Source organism: Oncorhynchus nerka, linkage group LG18, assembly GCF_034236695.1.
Source record: "Oncorhynchus nerka isolate Pitt River linkage group LG18, Oner_Uvic_2.0, whole genome shotgun sequence".
Classification (NCBI taxonomy): Eukaryota; Metazoa; Chordata; class Actinopteri; order Salmoniformes; family Salmonidae; genus Oncorhynchus; species Oncorhynchus nerka.
Genome location: NC_088413.1, coordinates 30,998,673 through 31,018,751, shown reverse-complemented (window position 1 = coordinate 31,018,751; position 20,079 = coordinate 30,998,673). Strand labels below are relative to the sequence as shown.

At 43.3% G+C, this 20,079-nt stretch overlaps 1 protein-coding gene across 5 annotated transcripts; it reads left to right on the top strand.

Moving 5' to 3' along the window:
• Positions 1 to 1,986: 1,986 nt before the first annotated feature.
• LOC115145645 (zinc finger protein 271-like) lies at positions 1,987 to 16,682 on the top strand. Of its 5 annotated transcripts, XM_065003991.1 has the most exons (6): positions 8,296 to 8,771; positions 8,973 to 9,103; positions 9,254 to 9,424; positions 12,714 to 12,872; positions 13,524 to 13,620; positions 13,846 to 16,682. In XM_065003991.1, exons 1-5 carry the CDS (start codon positions 8,513 to 8,515, stop codon positions 13,617 to 13,619), a joined length of 816 nt encoding a protein of 271 aa, XP_064860063.1. In that variant the 5' UTR covers positions 8,296 to 8,512; the 3' UTR covers position 13,620; positions 13,846 to 16,682. The 5 variants fall into 5 exon arrangements, with proteins under 5 accessions (XP_029543026.1, XP_064860063.1, XP_029543027.1 ...); XM_029687167.2 differs by lacking the exons at positions 12,714 to 12,872; positions 13,524 to 13,620; positions 13,846 to 16,682 and adding exons at positions 9,976 to 10,042; positions 10,146 to 11,240; XM_065003990.1 differs by lacking the exons at positions 13,524 to 13,620; positions 13,846 to 16,682 and having other exon boundaries at positions 8,297 to 8,771; positions 9,254 to 10,392; positions 12,714 to 12,797.
• Positions 16,683 to 20,079: the final 3,397 nt, after the last annotated feature.

The window sequence follows — 20,079 nt, the reverse complement described above, 5'->3', positions numbered from 1 at the left end:
GACATAATGACGAGTTCGACGTACAATGTCCTAACGCAACCACCACCTCTTCCTTCATAATCAGATCCTTGAATGTTGGTCCACCACCTTTCTTTGGCGGGCATGTAAATGCTGGCCTTTGGGTTCTTGGCCTCACCTCGTGGAGCATGAATATCAATTAAATATCTTTTTAAATACCCTTTTAAAGCCCATAACACAGCACACAATCCCAACAACACCCAAACAATGGCTAGAGGTCCAGGATGGAACTCAAAGACCAACCACCTGAGGGTTGTGGTTCCTGCATCTACCGCTTGTTACAAGAGCCGTTCTACATTGCAGAATGGCTCTTGTAACATAGTTTACATTTGAAGGGCCTCTCCTTGGTGTGAACGGTCTGGTGCTCCTTCACATAGTTCGCTTCAGCGAAACACTTCCCACATGTAGGGCAGGCGTACGGCTTGTCAGCGTCAGCCCTAATGCTCAGCCTCCCACATTGTGACCCATTGACAGAGGCGGTAGAAGCAGGAGCGACAACCCTCAGGTGGTTAGTCTTTGAGCTCCCTCTTTGACCTATAGCCATTGTTTGGGTGTTGTTGGGATTGTGTGCTGTGTTAAAGGCTAGATACCCTGATGAAGACAGCTTGCCTGTCGAAACATTGGATACAAATATTTTTGCATCTGAGCTACTAGAGTGTGCGGCTCTCCTTTATTTTTTTATAGGTTAGGTACCTCTCATGGTGAACCCCCATTGTGACCATGTCTGTTTTCGGTTGGGTAACCATGAGGTAACTGAGGAAGGCTACACCCAGGTCCAGGCCTTCTATGAACCCAGTCACCAGGCACTAGATGAGACCATGAAGGAGAAGACAGATTACCACCAGGGTTATCTTCTGTCACTCCCTGTGAAGGCTGAAGCCCAGGGTGATCATGGATACTGTGGTGGTTGTATCATAGGAACAGCAGGGTCTATCTCTATCATCCCCAGGCCCTGCTCCATCCCTGCACTGAGAATGTGAAGAGAAGGGTCTGGGCTGCCGACTGGATCCCTGACTGGAGCCTCTGTCTCTCTGATGACCACCAGGACTGTTGTTCAGTCCACCTGTCCACTGGTTTTGTTCTGTTTGGTGGTTGTGGTGGAGTCTCTGTCCCTAGTGGATCATTCCTGGTTCCGACTCGGGAAGGAACAGCGACGGCTCCTGATCCGGGGCCATGATTTGTGGCCAGCTGTTTCAGAGGTTCAGTCTCTCCCTCCAGCAACTCCTGAGGTGCGTTCAGTTCACTTGAACATTTGCTACGTTGCAGAACGGTTTGTACTGAACAACACGTTTCCTCAAAACATTCTTGTAAGTTCTTGAATAGACTTTGAGGTACGTTTGCTCCCATTTGGTGGGTGTGGTTTGAAACAATAAGTGACATACTGCCATGCTGACAGCGTTCCCCAACCAACAAGCCCTCCCCGTTTTGTAACTGGTTGAGTACAGCACCATCTGTTCAATTGAACATTCCAGAACGTTCAAATGTGCTGAACGCAGCCCTGATATTACCAGGTCCTCAGAATGCAGACTGTAAAGGGCAATTCCACAGTAACATAATAACGCTGAGACTCAGACTTTTCACTTTAGAATGTATGCCAAGTAAAAAAAAAAGATAACTCTATGCACAAGGACCACGTTTAACAATTGACACAGAAAATTTGACCAAAAACACATTTACTTGATGAACATTGTTCTTCAAGTAAATTAGTTTTGGTCAACATTTTTGTGCGTAGAGTTGTATGGTTCGACTGAGATAAGGGAAGCTCAGTCCCTGCAATGAATAAAAAATAACCAAGTCAGTCAGCACAGAGTCGATTTTGTGTATTTAATTTCATAACGTAAAGTACAGCAATTTTATTGCACAAAACATTACATTTAACAAGTAGAATAACTTTGATTACTATTGTAGAAAAGGCCCATGGAGTTGGTGGAATAATCCTTTAATTCATTGCCATTTACTCAGCTGGGCCAGGGGCGCTTTAATTAGGTCAGGTGGAAATGTCCGACAGATCTCAACTCCATAAAAGGAGGAAATTGCCATCGCCTGATCTCGCTGCTTTCTCTTCCTTAACTCCATCTGATCCAGAAGTTCTGTGCGTCTATGAATCCACGTAAGTCCACCGACTCTTACCTTTCATCTGAATGATCCGTGGTGATCGGGAGAGTGGGCCATTAAGTTATTGTGTATAGTTATCACCGCGGAGCGCGGCTTGGAGCGCACGCTTCAAACATATTGTGTAATGTGAATTGTCAATGATCACGGCCCTACAGATCCTCATAGGCCAATTATGCAATCGATATGGTTCATGTGTATTGAAATTAATTATATGTACACATGAAGACAATTGAAAGCGTGAAATGAGAAACGTCATTGTTTGCTAACTGATTGACTTTGATCATGGGGATTATAGATTGTATAACCATTCACTGTTTTTCTTTCATGATTTATGATAAATAGTTATGAGCCTAAATGACTCGCGGATGATTACTATTGACTTCTTAATGAACTGGACTGTTGAATTCCCTGACTTATGTTAATAATGACTATGATTTGATCTTTGATTATGAATTTGATTGGATATATGTTATTTGTTTCCTTTGTGATGCAGCACAGACTACTCAGTAAATATACCACTTAATGGTTAAAGGAATTCCTGCCTCAGTCTCATACATTCCTCTGTCACCTGACACGTGACCACCTGTTCACCTTACATTTACATTACATTTAAGTCATTTAGCAGACGCTCTTATCCAGAGCGACTTACAAATTGGTGCATTCACCTTATGACCTCCAGTGGAACAGTAGTGCATCTAAATCTTTTCAGGGGGAGGGGGGGTGAGAGGGATTACTTTATCCTATCCTAGGTATTCCTTAAAGAGGTGGGGTTTCAGGTGTCTCCGGAAGGTGGTGATTGACTCCGCTGTCCTGGCGTCGTGAGGGAGTTTGTTCCACCATTGGGGGGCCAGAGCAGCGAACAGTTTTGACTGGGCTGAGCGGGAACTGTACTTCCTCAGTGGTAGGGAGGCGAGCAGGCCAGCGGTGGATGAACGCAGTGCCCTTGTTTGGGTGTAGGGCCTGATCAGAGCCTGGAGGTACTGAGGTGCCGTTCCCCTCACAGCTCCGTAGGCAAGCACCATGGTCTTGTAGCGGATGCGAGCTTCAACTGGAAGCCAGTGGAGGGAGCGGAGGAGCGGGGTGACGTGAGAGAACTTGGGAAGGTTGAACACCAGACGGGCTGCGGCGTTCTGGATGAGTTGTAGGGGTTTAATGGCACAGGCAGGGAGCCCAGCCAACAGCGAGTTGCAGTAATCCAGACGGGAGATGACAAGTGCCTGGATTAGGACCTGCGCCGCTTCCTGTGTGAGGCAGGGTCGTACTCTGCGGATGTTGTAGAGCATGAACCTACAGGAACGGGCCACCGCCTTGATGTTAGTTGAGAACGACAGGGTGTTGTCCAGGATCACGCCAAGGTTCTTAGCGCTCTGGGAGGAGGACACAATGGAGTTGTCAACCGTGATGGCGAGATCATGGAACGGGCAGTCCTTCCCCGGGAGGAAGAGCAGCTCCGTCTTGCCGAGGTTCAGCTTGAGGTGGTGATCCGTCATCCACACGGATATGTCTGCCAGACATGCAGAGATGCGATTCGCCACCTGGTCATCAGAAGGGGGAAAGGAGAAGATTAATTGTGTGTCGTCTGCATAGCAATGATAGGAGAGACCATGTGAGGTTATGACAGAGCCAAGTGACTTGGTGTATAGCGAGAATAGGAGAGGGCCTAGAACAGAGCCCTGGGGGACACCAGTGGTGAGAGCACGTGGTGTGGAGACTGATTCTCGCCACGCCACCTGGTAGGAGCGACCTGTCAGGTAGGACGCAATCCAAGCGTGGGCCGCGCCGGAGATGCCCAACTCGGAGAGGGTGGAGAGGAGGATCTGATGGTTCACAGTATCGAAGGCAGCCGATAGGTCTAGAAGGATGAGAGCAGAGGAGAGAGAGTTAGCTTTAGCAGTGCGGAGCGCCTCCGTGATACAGAGAAGAGCAGTCTCAGTTGAATGACTAGTCTTGAAACCTTCACTGTCAGTCATCCTACCTGTCCAGCTACCCACACAGATTCCACTAATCTTTCAACTATGGTAACCCTTCAGCTTTTCTATAAACCAGGAACCCTCACTATTGTAACATTTATTTTAGAATACTTTGGAAAAGGTTCAACATAACATTACAGACATCTTCATTTCATCATTATAAAACACATGCGTGAAACAACCGGACAAGGCTGTCACTTCATCAGTAACAACGTTTCCAACCACAGTTTTTATGCAAGTAAAGTCATACAATATTTTTTTAAAAAAGGTTACGCCAACTGTGATGGAAACAGGATGTTTTGATACAATTTTATAAATGCCTACAGATAATTTGTTCGTTCGACATGATGGGATCTTTTTGTGTCTGTAAAATTAATAATGCGAGAAATTGCGGTGGAAACTCATGAGCACATATTGATATAATAACCATCATATCGAAGTAAACTTGGAGTCACGCGATGATATGGTGTGTGGCCCTCCCACTACGACTTGGGAAAACATGCAGTTTATTAGGTTACAGATAAAAATAAATTATGATGAACTTCACAGGGTGGTAAAAATGCACGGTATGAGCTTGATGCTCCTGTCCAATAAATAGGTCTTATTCTAGTTACATGATAATCGATGCTTGACTGCTGTCATGCCTTTATCATTAATGTAATAACGATTATTTTATCAAATTGATGAACTGTTTAATTATTATGATTACATTAATCCTGTAACAGTTAACTCATTAGGAATCTCGGAAAAAGTTTTTAACAAGTAATCGTTTTACGAATGAACTCTTAAAGATATAAAGATCTCTTACATTTCAGTCATCAATCAGTCATTCATTATTTGTTACCTTCTATCAGTCTCATTCTGAATGTTGCAAAATCCTTGGATATCTGCACGAACCCTAGCATAAATGATGAATCAGCGATATACAAATTGGCTTAAATATTTATTTTCTAACTAACTAATCACACAGAATTACAAACTCAAACAGAATAGCTTACACATTGATTACTACAAAATGCAATGAAAAGGCCCTAGTGGACTAAACCGATATGACGGCTTGGTAGACAATGGATAGGGGTGTGGACAGAGTGGGAAAGACCGAATGGACCCACTACATACAGTTGATAACTATGCTAATACTTTGCACATGAACGGCCGCTCATTCGAAAATAATTGCAATGTACATATGTACGCTTGTATGTCTTGTCGTCTTTCTCTTTTGAAGTTGCTCGGTCCATTTTCTGTGGAGAGTAATTTGTCAGAAGTCTCTGGTTGTGTTCCCCAAAAGTCTGCGAGACAGGTACAGGATGGCAACAACAATTGCCGACTAACACCAGGAACGCACAATCCCTCAATCAGTGCTGTCATGACGTTGGCCTGGTGGGTAGGTTTATGACAGTCATAAATACCTCTTTCCCCCCCCCCCCCTTTTTCCTCTCTCTACCCTACTGAGGTAACATTTGCAAAACCCTTGGTTAACATAGAGATTCAGGGAACATCAGAAGGTGGGGGGAAATTAACTATATTCTGGTAATCCGAACAATTGAACATATGTGATGGTACTTAATGAATATGATGTCATATAAAATGACAAAGTCTTCACATCAGAGTTATCGGATTCACATGGAATTGTTGTTCAATTTAAATATTTGAATATGAAATTATTTGTGATGGGATGAAATGTGATTTTTAGCTCCTAAAATTTGACATTTGGCTTTTTATAAGATAGGGCTGCTCAATCAGTAGCCCTCCCCTGTGAAGGGACAAGGGCTATAAAACTTTTCAAACACATCCTATATAAAGCCTTGACGACAACATTACTTGCTGTTCCGAGGATATGAGGACGACAGTCCTATGTCAGAATGGTTCAGATAACAACTACAGAACGAAGCCAACATCAGCGTGAGCTTTGGTTGCGAATGGTATGAACTTTGAACTCTTATTCACTTCAGAAGTGATACCTCCTAGCCATTGAGTTAGCAACCGCAGCTGCAAACGCAGGTTAGGAAGGAACAGACAGAGTATCCCGTCTATCACACACCGACGTTACTACAACGCATCCAATTGACCACCAGAGACATTCTTCAAAGGACTCGGTTTGGCAAAATGGCCTTCCATCTACCACCAACCAACTGAAGCGCAGCTCCGAGTACATATTTATTGCATTTTCCTTTTCCAAATGGGCGGTAATTTAGAATGCATAAGATACTGTATTTACGATAGCACAGCTTCGCCTTTGTTCCTGTCTTCCTGCTCTTTCACTCAACCCAGCCCCTTTTCCTTTGTGTAACAAGCTGTCATATCTGTTCCGCCCGCTAGGGACGTTTTCCTTTATGACGCAATTTGTAATCAAGTTATGATTCATTGTGTGATTCTGTGTGATTAGTTAGGTATTTAGTAAATCAATAATTAAACCCAATTTTGTATTGCTGATTCAACTTGTTAGCCAGGGTTCATGCAGATAAAAGAATTGACAACTTTCAGTTGAGACTGAATTAAGGCGATAATTGATATTGACGGCTATTGATGTAAAGTATTACTAGGTCTTTCAGAGTTTATTCGGGAAGATAACAGCTCTATAAATATTTCGTGGTGCCTGACTCTCTAGTTAATTACATTTACACGATTAGCTGAATCGGGTGATATTAATTACGGATAAATTATTTTATAGAATAGCATGTCATATCACTGAATCCGGCATAGCCAAAGACCCGACAGTGCTCAGACTGTCCGTTATAGGCTTAGAGAGGCTGGACTGAGGACTTGTACGCCTGTTGTAAGTCAGGTCCTCACCAGACATCACCGGCAACAACGTCGCCTATGGGCACAAACCCACCTTCGCTGGCCCAGACAGGACTGGCGGCAAGTGCTCTTCACTGACGAGTCAAGGTTTTGTCTCACCAGGGGTGATGGTCGGATTCTCGTTTATCATCGAAGGAATGAGCGTTACACCGAGGCCAGTACTCTGGAGCGGGATCGATTTGGAGGTAGAAGGTCCGTCATGGTCTGGGGCGATGTGTCACAGCATCATCAGACTGAGCTTGTTGTCATTGCAGGCAATCTTAACAATGTGCGTTACAGGGAAGACATCCTCCTCCCTCATGTGGTACCCTTCCTGCAGGCTCATCCTGACATGACCCTCCAGCATGACAAAGCCACCAGCCATACTGCTTGTTCTGTGCGTGATTTCCTGCAAGACAGGAATGTCAGTGTTCTGCCATGGCCAGCGAAGAGCCCGGACCTCAACCCCATTGAGCACGTCTGGGACCTGTTTGATCTGAGCGTGAGGGCTAGGGCCATTCCCCCAAGAAATGTCGGAACTTGCAGGTGCCTTGGTGGAAGAGTGGGGTAACATCTCACAGCAAGAACTGGCAAATCTGGTACAGTCCATGAGGAGGAGATGCACTGCAATACTTAATGCAGCTGGTGGCCACACCAGATACTGACTGTTACTTTTAACCCCCCTTTGTTCAGGGACACATTCCATTTCTGTTAGTCACATGTCTGTGGAACTTGTTCAGTTTATGTCTCAGTTCTTGAAATCTATGTTCATAAAAATATTTACACGTTATGTTTGCTGAAAATAAAAACCGTTGACAGTTTTTTTTTTTTTTTCTTTCTAAGTTTAGTACTGGTCAAAAGTTTGGACACCTACTCATTCAAGGGGTTTTCTTAATTTTTTGTAATTTTCTACCATTGTAGAATAATAGTGAACAAAGCTGTCATCAAGGCAAAGCGTGGCAACTTTGAAGAATCTCAAATGTAAAATATATTTTGATTTGTTCAACACTTTGGTTACTAAATGATTCCATATGTGTTATTTCATAGTTTTGATGTGTTCACTATTATTCTACAATGTAGAACTAGTAAAAATAAAGAACCTGGAATGACTACGTGTGAACCTATGGGCATAACCCCACATTTGACTGGTACTATATATATAGATAGATATTATAGCTAACACACTGTTCTTTCTAAACATGTCTGTTCTGAGTGTAACGGATACTGATCATGAAACGTCGTGATTTGTGTTTAATTTGTATTTATGTATATTTCAGTGGGGAATACAATATGGCTGTGATTTTTTAAAAATTAATTTGTAACGTAGCTAGCAATAGCATATTTCAAAGCGTGCAGCTCAGAGCACTCCTTTTTTTCATTTAATCACGCCCCATGACGCCAACCAATGAAATCCTTTCTCTTCACTGTAAAGGGGAAGTAAACAGTGACCGAGAACAACTTTCACGTTAGTGTTTTTATTTGGACATTTATTAATATAATGGAACTACAGATATGACTAATTGAACTCCTAAGCATCCGATACGTTCCCCCAAGTAGTCTTTAGTTCGCGTTGGAGACAGGACTTGGTTGATAGACGTTATCTAGCTGACGCTAGCAAGCTGCTAACAATGGCTAACTGTATGGTTTTTCACACTCAAATAGCCTCCATCATGGAGGTGCTAGCGAATGCAGCCGTGTCAGAGATCTGTAAACTCGTAGACGACGACTATTCAGTGTTTCGTTTGGAAATTTCTCAAAGTCAGAAAGAAAACAGGACATTGCGGAGGAAACTACAGCTACTGGAACTGAAGGTGGCACGGGAGCGCGCCCTCCCCAGTCGTCACAGTAGTGTAAAGGTCCTCGACCGATACAGAGAAATGGCAAGAGGTACATTTTGCCACGTTCCCTTCCCACATGTGTTTGGATAGTATGCAATAATTCCAATAATTGCTTAGTTATCTTGCAAGAAGTTATGAGAAGTGTTGCTTACTTCCTTGCCAATTCTAGACTGTGTCAATAGTGTACAATAGTCAATATAGCGTTGAGCACCCAAGCTAACCACCTCTTTATATCCAATCACTCTCTCAGGTGAAGGACATCTCACTGGAGGTCACAGGAACGTTGTGAAGCCAGTGGGCCACAATACATGGAGAAATGACCAACCCGTAGCTGTAGATGAAGGGAGTGGAACATCAACCCAGCACGTTATCGTAATAGAGGTATGTGTAATTAAAATTACCGTACATCAAATGTGACCAGTTTCAGAAAGGCTCCCCTTCGCTATTCACTTGCTTACATGTACATCCTAATGTATCTGCCATAGGGGAGACTTCCCTATGACATTGTTATCAAATTCCTTCTTGTGTCAGTCTGGAGATGCAGAGGCTGCAGGTTCTGAGGCCGAGCAGGAGAGATCTGAAGGAGGGGAGAATCCACGGCACAGCAGAGACATCCAGACTGGAGCAGCTGGAGTGCCATATGAAGCCACAGACCCCGCTGCCGCTGCTCACGAGCCAAGGAACCGGTGCAGCATCACGGAGGTCAGTGGAAGGCCGGACACCGTACTCAAGTCAGAGACAGACACTAAGAATGTAATTGTAACACAAAGGCTCTTACACACAGGATCTGACCAATTATCAGATCCAGAGAGACTGGGGCCACTGAACTGTCCTCCTGCTCCCAGCTCAGAGTATTTACCGGTATTTAACCAGAGCCAGAGGCCTGTTCATTCCCGTGGGGATGGTGAAACATTAGACACTGGTGGTGATGATCCGTCTTGTTCTTACACTACAGAGATGGACCCTGGCAACATATCCTTGGGTTTAGAGACACAGACTGATCTGTCTAGAGGGGACTGGAACCGGTATAGTAGTAGTGTATACTCTGAAGGGGGCCTAGATAAGAAAGGGGAGGTTATAGTCGTAGATGAAGTGACTGTGAAAGTGGAGGGCGACACATCTCTGACATGGAATGCAGACGAGACTCACTTTTTTGAAAGACACTCACAGGGCAACACCAATGACTTCTTAGACTACAGGGAAAGAGAGACCAATCTAAATGTTGCAACCCACTCCCCTTTACACGCATTCAGGGATCGCAACTCAGTGTCTACGTCAACGGCACCTCCCGATTCAGACGGCCGCATCATTTTCGATCAGGTATTGAACTCAAATGACAGGGCTAGAGCCCAGGCCCAGAGAAGGGGGGCAATATCAGGCGGTAGTAAAGAAAAACGGTTCCTCTGCATGTTCTGTAACAAAGGTTTCAGCTGCTCCCAGAAGGTTGAGATCCACCAGAGGGTCCACACAGGGGAGAAACCCTACAGCTGTACCCAGTGTCACATGCGCTTCACCCAGGCCGGTGACCTGAAGAGGCATCAGAGGGTCCACACCGGGGAGAAACCTTACAGCTGCCCCCAGTGTGAGAAGAGGTTCTCTCGCCACCACCATTTGAAGATGCACTTGAAGGTCCACACGGGAGAGAGGCCGTTCGCCTGAACGCACTGCAGGTAGAGGTTCTCAGAAAGGAGCTACCTCAGGACACACCAGCAGAAAAACCATTCCACTCTATAACATGGCTTATGATGTTTAGATCAAACGCTGTATTTAAAGGAAAATTAAATTTTCTTTGCATCTGTGGGTCTTTTCTGCAGGAAACAAAGATAATTCAATTTTCCTTTAAATACAGCGTTTGATCTAAAAGTCATAAGCGATCAAGTGGAATGTTTACTTCCTATGTTATAGAGTGGAATGGTTTTCCTGCTGATGCACTATTCTACCAAGGAATATTAAACACTGTAATCTGTTACACTCTTAATTTCAAATGCATCTGTAGGTCTTTTCTGCAGAAAACATTTGTAATAATGAGAGGAATAGATTTCAGTGTTAAATATTCCTTGGTAGAATATTGCATCAGCAGGAAAACCATTTCACTCTATAACATAGGAAGTAAACATTCCACTTGATCGCTTCTGACGTTTTGACAAACCCTGCATTCTAGACAAAGATTAATTTGAATTGTTGTCAGTAGAAAATATCCACAGATGAATTTGGAATAATGAGAGTAACAGATTTCAGTGTTGAATATTCCTGGGTAGAATTGTCATCCAGACAATGTGTAATTTTTAGGCATATATAAGCATAACAAGTCTGTTACTTATTGTGTTTGTACTGTGTAGGTTATATGTTGTTCACAAATGCCTATTTCATTACTTCCAACTACTTAATTCTTTCCCAAAGACTCTATTTAAAGAGAAAATGTATGCAGTTTATCAAGTAGTTGAGACATTGTATGTGTGGTTTTCATATGGTGTATTTAAAATTTGTTTGTTTAATAAACAAAAAATGGGACTTTTCATTTTTAGACTTTCATTGAAATTCCCTTTAATATACATTGCATTTGGAAAGTATTCAGACCACTTTACTTTTTCACATTGTTACTTTACAGTCTTATTCTAAAATGTTTTAAATATTTTTTACCCCATAAGGACAAAGTAGAAACAGGTTTTTAGAAAAATTAAAAATACCTAATTTACATAAGTATTCAGAACCTTTGCTATGAGACTCAAAATTGAGCTCAGGTGCATCCTGTTTCCATTGATCATCCTTGAGAGGTTTCAACATCTTGATTGGAGTCCACCTGTGGTAAATTCAATTTATTTGGAAAGGCACACATCTTTCTATATAAGGTCTCACAGTTGACAGTTAATGTCAGAGCAAAAACCACGCCATGAGGTAGAAGGAATTGACCGTAAAGCTCAGAGACAGGATTGTGTCGTGGCACAGATCTGGGGAAGGGTACCAAAAAAATGTCTTCAGGATTGAAGGTCCCCAAGAACACAGTGGTCTTCATTCTTCTTAAATGGAATACGTTTGGAACCACCAAGACTCTTCCTAGAGCTGGCCGCCTGGCCAAGCTGAGCAATCGGGGGAGAAGGGCCTTGGTCAGGGAGGTGACCAAGAACCTGATGGTCACTCTGACAGAGCTCCAGAGTTAATCTGTGGAGATGGGAGAACCTTCCAGAAGGACATGCATCTCTGCAGCACTCCACCAATCAAGCTTTTATGGTAAAGTAGCCAGACGAAAGCCACTCCTCAGTAAAATGTACATGACATCCTGCTTGTAGTTTGCCAAAATGCACCTAAAGGACTCTCAGACCATGAGAAACAAGGTTCTTTGGTCTGTTGAAACCAAGATGGAACTCTTTGGCCTGAATGCCAAGCATCAAGTTTGGTGGAAACCTGGCACCATCACTATGGTGAAGCATGGTGGTGGCAGCATCATGCTGTGGGGATGTTTTTCAGAGGCAGGGACTGGGAGATTTAACAGGATTGAGGGGAAAAATGAACGGAGCAAAGTAAAGAGACACTTGATGAAAACCTGCTCCAGACCGCTCAGGACCTCAGACTGGGGGCGAAGGTTCACTTTCCAACAGGACAACGACCCTAAGCACACAGCCAAGACAATGCAGGAGTGGCTTCGGGACAAGTCTCTGAATGTCCTTGAGTGGCCCAGCTAGAGCCCGGACTTGAACCCGATCGAACATCTCTGGAAAGACCTGAAAATAGCTTTTCAGCGATCCTGACCGAGCTTGAGAGGATCTACAGAGAAGAATGGGAGAAAATCCCCAAATACAGGTGTGCCAAGCTTGTAACGTTATACCCTAGAAGACTCGAGGCTGGCAAAGTTGCTTCAACAAAGTATTGAGGGTAGGGTCTGAATACTTATGTAAATGCGATTTAAAAAATAAAAAAGTTTAATACATTTGCGTGTGTGTGTGTACCTGAGGGAGTGTATGTCTGTGTAATCTGTATCACATGTCTCTTCCAGGAGGAGGGTCCAGAGGTGCTGCTGGTGAAGGAGGGGTGTGAGGAGGGTCTGGGGAACCCTGAGGGGCCCATGGACATGAAGGACAACCAGACTACACCACCTCCTGAACCCACAGAGGAACCAGCTGAGCAGCACAGGAACACACACAGTCTCACTGAGGTGAGCCCACTGTGAATTACTGTCTGAATGGTATTAGGTTAGGGCCCATATCCACAAAGCCTCTTACATTAGGTGTGCTGATCTAGGATCAGTTTAGCCTTTTTAGACTAATGAATAAGACCTGATCCTCAATCAGCACTTCTACTCAGGGTATCTATCCCGAGAATTATGTAGGAGTGCTGATCTTAGTTCAAAATAAGATTTGTATGGACAGATCCTATATCAGCACTCCTACTCCAAGACACTTTGTAGATATGGGCCCGGGTCTTGATTAAGCTTGTCTTAAGTCTGGGACCATGCCTTTGAATTATCAAACCATTAAAGGGATAAGTCAGATGAACTTGTGGATACCATTTTTTTCTCTGCGTCCAGTATACAGGAAGTTAGAGGTAATTTTACACACCAGTGCTAACTCTCTTAGCACAAAAACTGGATTAGGTGTAACTGCAGACTTCCATTCTTTGCGCTAAGCTAGTTAGCAAAGCTAGTTGCCAAAATCCCGAACTAAAGAGTGTCAAGTAATCAAATCAACGACAATGTTTGCATCGTACTCATGGCAATCCTTCATTGCCCGATCAGAAGATGCTCCATAGCAGGGTGCTCAAATCATATTTATTGATCCAACATCCTCTCACTCTGTATCTCTTACAGTCAGTAGACATGGAGGATGGGAAGCCTGATCTGCAGCTGCTCAAAGTGGAGACAATAGAGGACAGACCAGAGAGTGGACTAAAGATGTGGGATTAAGGTAAGGGAGAAATACATATAGAGAACATATCTGTGTGTGTCTTCAGGATTATACAATGTGTATATATGCATCAATAGGAAGATATTCACCTGCATACAATGAAATAAATACAACTTATGTTTATATACTAAAACAAACTATGTTTGAACTTGACCGGGTAATGGACTCCATATGTAGAGTTCTCTGCCATGTTTGTAAAGTTTATTTTGTAACCTCTTCCTACAGGTGGTTGGCTGAAGGCTAACAGAGGAGACTGGGCGGCCGTCTTGGATTCCCAGACCCAGGCTGTTAGAGCCAAGGTCCCTGGGGATGGAATCACCGAGCAGGCCAGGACCAGAGGCGACATATCGGAGGTCAGTGGAAGGGAAATTGTCCTCAACTCTGGGCTGGGGAATAACACTGTTAACCACAACCAGAAGCAGACAGTCAAACACAAAACAACATCTCCATGACAGCAGACTGGCTGAGACCAGGGCGAGGTGTAGAATTGGTCACCAGGGACGGGGAGTTGTCTATATGCGGTTGGAAAGAACAGACACAGACTCGGCTAGTGATGCTCCTATAGTTGTGATTCGCAGAGACTGATGGCGCATCAGGTTAACCCCCTAACAGGTGCTGCCTTTAGCCTGCCTTCTATTAGCCTGATGACTCCCACCAAATGATTTTGCTTCTTTGTCATTCACTACATACTTTAGTCTGAGACTCCCATCATTGAAGTCGCTTGTGGTGACGAGGGGTGTTGTACAACACAAAGTCATCAGCGATTGTGTCGTCTCTAACCAATCAAAGTATTTTGTATTTGTATTTATGAAGGAAATCGTTGTGGAAATCTGTTGCCGCTCAAGTCTGCTACACAATGCAATGCTCTTTCTATTGGCTGGCTGGCTAGCTAGCAAACATAGCTAGAAAACAGGAATAACAAATATAATATCAGCATGTAACATAGCTAGTTAGCTGTAAAATCGCCTCACTCCGTTAAATTACACATTTCTCGAGGTAGGAATATCGCAAAAATATGTTCAATGGCTCATTCGAGAGAAGACATCCTCCCGAGTTATGACATCGGCCAGAATTTAAATCTGACATGTATGATAGACGTTTTCGCGATCTTAAAGTCTTATTCCTATTAACTTCCAGTGTAGTGAGAGAGACTTCATCACAGCTCTACGTCATACCGGACAGATTTCTGCCTGCTTGAATGCCAATAACTCAGATGCATATGAAAACATGACATGGCCCAGGGAATTGCGAGAACATTACTCAGAGATGCACAAAAACAGTATAACATTCAAAATGGGTGAACCTTTCCTTTAAGGCAGCTACTGTATATACAAATAAAAATATGAATGACATTACATTTCATAGCACTTTTCACAACACATTAATTATGTGTCCTCAGGCCACTACTCCACTACCACATATCTACAACACAAAATCCATATATATATATATATATATGTGTGTGTGTGTGTAGAGTGTGTCTTTTAGCATGTGTATGCTTGTGTTTGTGCCTGTGTCTCTCTTCAGTCCTCACTGTTCCAGAAGGTGTATTTATCTGTTTTTTAAATCTGATTCTACTGCTTGCATCCGTTACCTGATGTGGAATAGAGTTCCATGTAGCCATGGCTCTATGTAGTACTGTGCGCCTCCCATATTCTGTTCTGGACTATGGAACTGTGAAGAGGTTTCTGGTGGCATGTCTTGTGTGGTATGCATGGGTGTCCGGGCTGTTTGCTAGTAGTTTAACCAGACAGCTCAGTGCATTCAACATTTCAACACTTCTTACAAAACAAGTAGTGATGAAGGACACTGTTAACAACCCTCCAGGCAAGCTTCAATGCCATACAACTCTCCTTCCGTGGCCTCCAATTGCTCTTAAATACAAGTAAAACTAAATGCATGCTCTTCAACTGATCGCTGCCTGCACCTGCCCACCTGTCCAACATCACTACTCTACTCTGGAGGGCTCTGACTTAGAATACGTGGACAACTACAAATACCCAGGAGTCTGGTTCGACTGTAAACTCTCCTTCCAGACCCATATCAAACATCTCCAATCCAAAGTTAAATCTAGAATTGGCTTCCTATTTCGCAACAAATCATCCTTCACTCATGCTGCCAAACATACCCTTGTAAAACTGACCATCCTATCAATCCTCGACTTCGGCGATGTCATTTACAAAATAGCCTCCAATACCCCACTCAACAAATTGGATGCAGTCTATCACAGTGCCACCCGTTTTGTCACCAAAGCCCCATATACTACACACCATTGCAACCTGTACTCTCTCGTTGGCTGGCCCTCGCTTCATACTTGTCGCCAAACCCACTGGCTCCATGTCATCTACAAGACCCTGCTAGGTAAAGTCCCCCCTTATCTCAGCTCGCTGGTCACCATAGCATCACCCACCTGTAGCACGCGCTCCAGCAGGTATATCTCTCTAGTCACCCCAAAACCAATTCTTTCTTTGGCCGCCTCTCCTTCCAGTTCTCTGCTGCCAATGACTGGAACGAACTACAAAAATCTCAAACTGGAAACACTTATCTCCCTCACTAGCTTTAAGCACCAGCTGTCAGAGCAGCTCAGATTACTGCACCTGTACATAGCCCATCTATAATTTAGCCCAAACAACTACCTCTTTCCCTACTGTTATTTATTTATTTATTTTGCTCCTTTGCATCCAATTATTTTTATTTCTACTTTGCACATTCTTCCACTGCAAATCAACCATTCCAGTGTTTTACTTGCTGTATTGTATTTACTTTGCCACCATGGCCTTTTTTTTTGCCTTTACCTCCCTTATCTCACCTCATTTGCTCACATCGTATATAGACTTGTTTCTACTGTATTATTGACTGTATGTTTGTTTTACTCCATGTCTAACTCTGTGTTGTTGTATGTGTCGAACTGCTTTGCTTTATCTTGCCTAGGTCTCAATTGTAAATGAGAACTTGTTTTCAACTTGCCTACCTGGTTAAATAAAGGTGAAATAAAAATAAATAAAATAAAGTCAATCTCTCCTCTACTTTGAGCCATGAGAGATTGACATGCATATTATTAATGTTAGCTCTCCGTGTACATTTAAGGGCCAGCTGTGCTGCCCTGTTCTTAGCCAATTGTAATTTTCCTATTTGTGGCACCTGGAAAGTAGTCCAGGTGTGACAACTATGGCCTGTAGGACCTGCCTTGTTGATAGTGTTGTTAAGAAGGCAGAGCAGCGTTTTATTAAGGACAGACTTCTCCCCATCTTAGCTACTGTTGCATCAACATGTTTTGACCATGACAGTATACAATCCAGGGTTACTCCAAGCAGTTTATTCACCTCAACTTTCCACAAGATTTATTACAATATTTAGTTGAAGTTTAGGGTTTAGAGTATCAAAGCCATTGAAGAATTTTCAAACCTCCGCTTTACCCACGTGTGTTCTGGCTCTGGCCCAACCCATCGGTTTCTGGACCAATCAGACGGCCCTGAATGTGTTAGCATTCGGCGAAGGGTCGGGGAGGTACTCATTGCGGAGAAGAAAATTGTGTCCGTGGGTGTGGCATAGTGTTTGGCCGGAGCAAGGATCTATCAACTGGAACATGAACCCTGTGACAAGACAGACATTAATGTTAAACAAGACCTCACACAATGCCAGTGCCTCAACATTAAATGGCTACAAATGACAGTAGTTGTAACGCTATCAGTAGATACGGTGGGAATAAGAATGGTGGCAGTGTTTTGTGGGAAAGTCTTAAGTTTCCCTTAACAGGTGGAGATCCACCAGAGGATGCACATGGGGGAGAAACCGTTCGGCTGTCCCCTGTGCTGGGCCCGTTATACCTCTCGTCTAGCCTGAAGAGGCACCAGAGGGTCCACACGGGAGAAACCCTACAGCTTTCCCCTCACCAGCACCATCTGAAGATGCACCTGAAGGTGCACACGGAATAATGCCTGTTTGCTTGTACTCACTGCTGGAAGAGTTTCTCATAAAGGATCAAACTCAGGATACTCCAGCAGACAGTGTACACAGCCTTTGTATAGTGACATGTAATGTAGTACTAGTTAGTTTGTTTATAGTTCATTATGTTGGTTTTGGATGTAGGAGGGAACTGGATGAGGTGAACGAGGATGAGGAAAGAATGAGTATGATGAGGCAGAGGAGATGCTATGATGGTGTTTGGAACAATGCTTCACTGATGAAAAGTGACAACTACAACAAAACATTATGAACACCTGCTCTTTCCATGACAGACTGACCAGGTGAATCCAGGTGAAATCTATGATTCCTTATTGATGTCACTTGTTAAATCCACTTCAATCAGTATAGTTGAAGGGAATGAGACAGGTTAAATAAGGATTTTTAAGCCTTGAGACAATTGAGCATAGCAGCGAGGGTAGCAGATTTACCGAAAATGGAAAGCGTTAACATAGTGAGCAAAGTTATTATCGTTTTGTGCAATAAAAGTACTATACTTCATTTTGTAGTCCCTCACGGAATGACATTTCAGTGTCCATGCCCCACCCCTCGGGGATGGGTGTACAAATCGCTCAAAATCTGCCATTGGGGCCCATACAAATTAGAACCAAGGTTGCCTTGTTAAATCTTGTTCATTCTCTTACTTTAAATACTATGACTGTTTTCTCATTAGCTGGGAATTTTTATTTGATATGTCCCATACTTTGTTGATATCATTATCAACCTACTGCATACCCCTAATAATATACATTTCAGGGTGCAGGGTGTGCTATTAGCATGCTAAGACTAATTTAAACAGACTGGTAGGATAGTTAGCATAGTTAGCCATCGCTAGCATTCACTGTTTGAAGTTACTTGAGTGTAGTGGAGTTGACTGTCTATGACATGAATATATATATATAATATATATACAGTGGGGCAAAAAAGTATTTAATCAGCCACCAATTGTGCAAGTTCTCCCACATAAAAAGATGAGCGAGGCCCGTAATATTCATCATAGGTACACTTCAACTATGACAGACATGAGAAAAAAATCCAGAAAATCACATTGTAGGATTTTTAATGAATTTATTTGCAAATTATGGTGGAAAATAAGTATTTGGTCAATAACAAAAGTTTATCTCAATACTTTGTTATATACCCTTTGTTGGCAATGAGAGGTCAAACGTTTTCTGTAAGTCTTCACAAGGTTTTCACACACTGTTGCTGGTATTTTGGCCCATTCCTCCATGCAGATCTCCTCTAGAGCAGTGATGTTTTGGGGCTGTTGCTGGGCAACACAGACTTTCAACTCCCTCCAAAGATTTTCTATGGGGTTGAGATCTGGAGACTGGCTAGGCCACTCCAGGACCTTGAAATGCTTCTTACGAAGCCACTCCTTCGTTGCCCGGGCGGTGTGTTTGGGATCATTGTCATGCTGAAAGACCCAGCCACGTTTCATCTTCAATGCCCTTACTGATGGAGGTTTTCACTCAAAATCTCACGATACATGGCCCCATTCATTCATTCCTTTACACGGATCAGTCGTCCTGGTCCCTTTGCAGAAAAACAGCCCCAAAGCATGATGTTTCCACCCCCATGCTTCACAGTAGGTATGGTGTTCTTTGGATGCAACTCAGCATTCTTTGTCCTCCAAACACGACGAGTTGAGTTTTTACCAAAAAGTTATATTTTGGTTTCATCTGACCATATGACATTCTCCCAATCTTCTTCTGGATCATCCAAATGCTCTCTAGCTAACTTCAGACGGGCCTGGACATGTACTGGCTTAAGCAGGGGGACAAGTCTGACACTGCAGGATTTGAGTCCCTGGCGGCGTATTGTGTTACTGATGGTAGGCTTTGTTACTTTGGTCCCAGCTCTCTGCAGGTCATTCACTAGGTCTCCCCATGTGGTTCTGGGATTTTTGCTCAGGTAGTAGGTAAGAGTTGCCGCTAAATATATATATTTTTCCTCCCCTGTATCAACTTTAATCTCCCATATCGGTTATTATCTGTATTATTGTTATGAATCTCCCATGGCTGTGGCAAACGTCGCCGCTCAATAGTTGACTTACTCAGCCACACAAGTCACACACTCAAAGTTGGCTTTATTTATACTGATGTACGTCACTGTGTTCCTCAATGCAACAACGACCAAAACATCCTCAAGCCAAGTCCCTCTTAACTGTTTATTTTATGAAAAACCCCAGAACTCACAAGTTTATCGATCTATCATCTGTGCTATGGGATCTTTACAAACAGTCCTTGACCTCAAGCTGTTTGCAGTAAATGGCCTGAAGGCTTCAGGTCTTGTGATGACTGAGGTGAAATATTAAATGAATGTGCACCTTTACTTGACATTCCAGACTGACTGGTCTCCTCAAACTGGTGTACATCCTTTTAACTCCTGTTCAGGAGGGTAATTAACCACATACCCCTCATTAACCCTTTGTTAACTTGTCATTTGAAACAGGCATGTGTAAGTACCGGTTTTTAGAGAGACAGTAAACCTGGG

What these genes read in the sequence shown, in the direction of transcription:
- LOC115145645 (XM_065003990.1), top strand. Translation starts at nt 8,513, where the DNA reads ATGGCTAACTGTATGGTTTTTCACACTCAAATAGCCTCCATCATGGAG. An exon ending in ATACAGAGAAATGGCAAGAG is followed by an intron (nt 8,772 to 8,972) that starts GTACATTTTGCC and finishes TCACTCTCTCAG; the next exon opens with GTGAAGGACATCTCACTGGA. An exon ending in AGCACGTTATCGTAATAGAG is followed by an intron (nt 9,104 to 9,253) that starts GTATGTGTAATT and finishes TTCTTGTGTCAG; the next exon opens with TCTGGAGATGCAGAGGCTGC.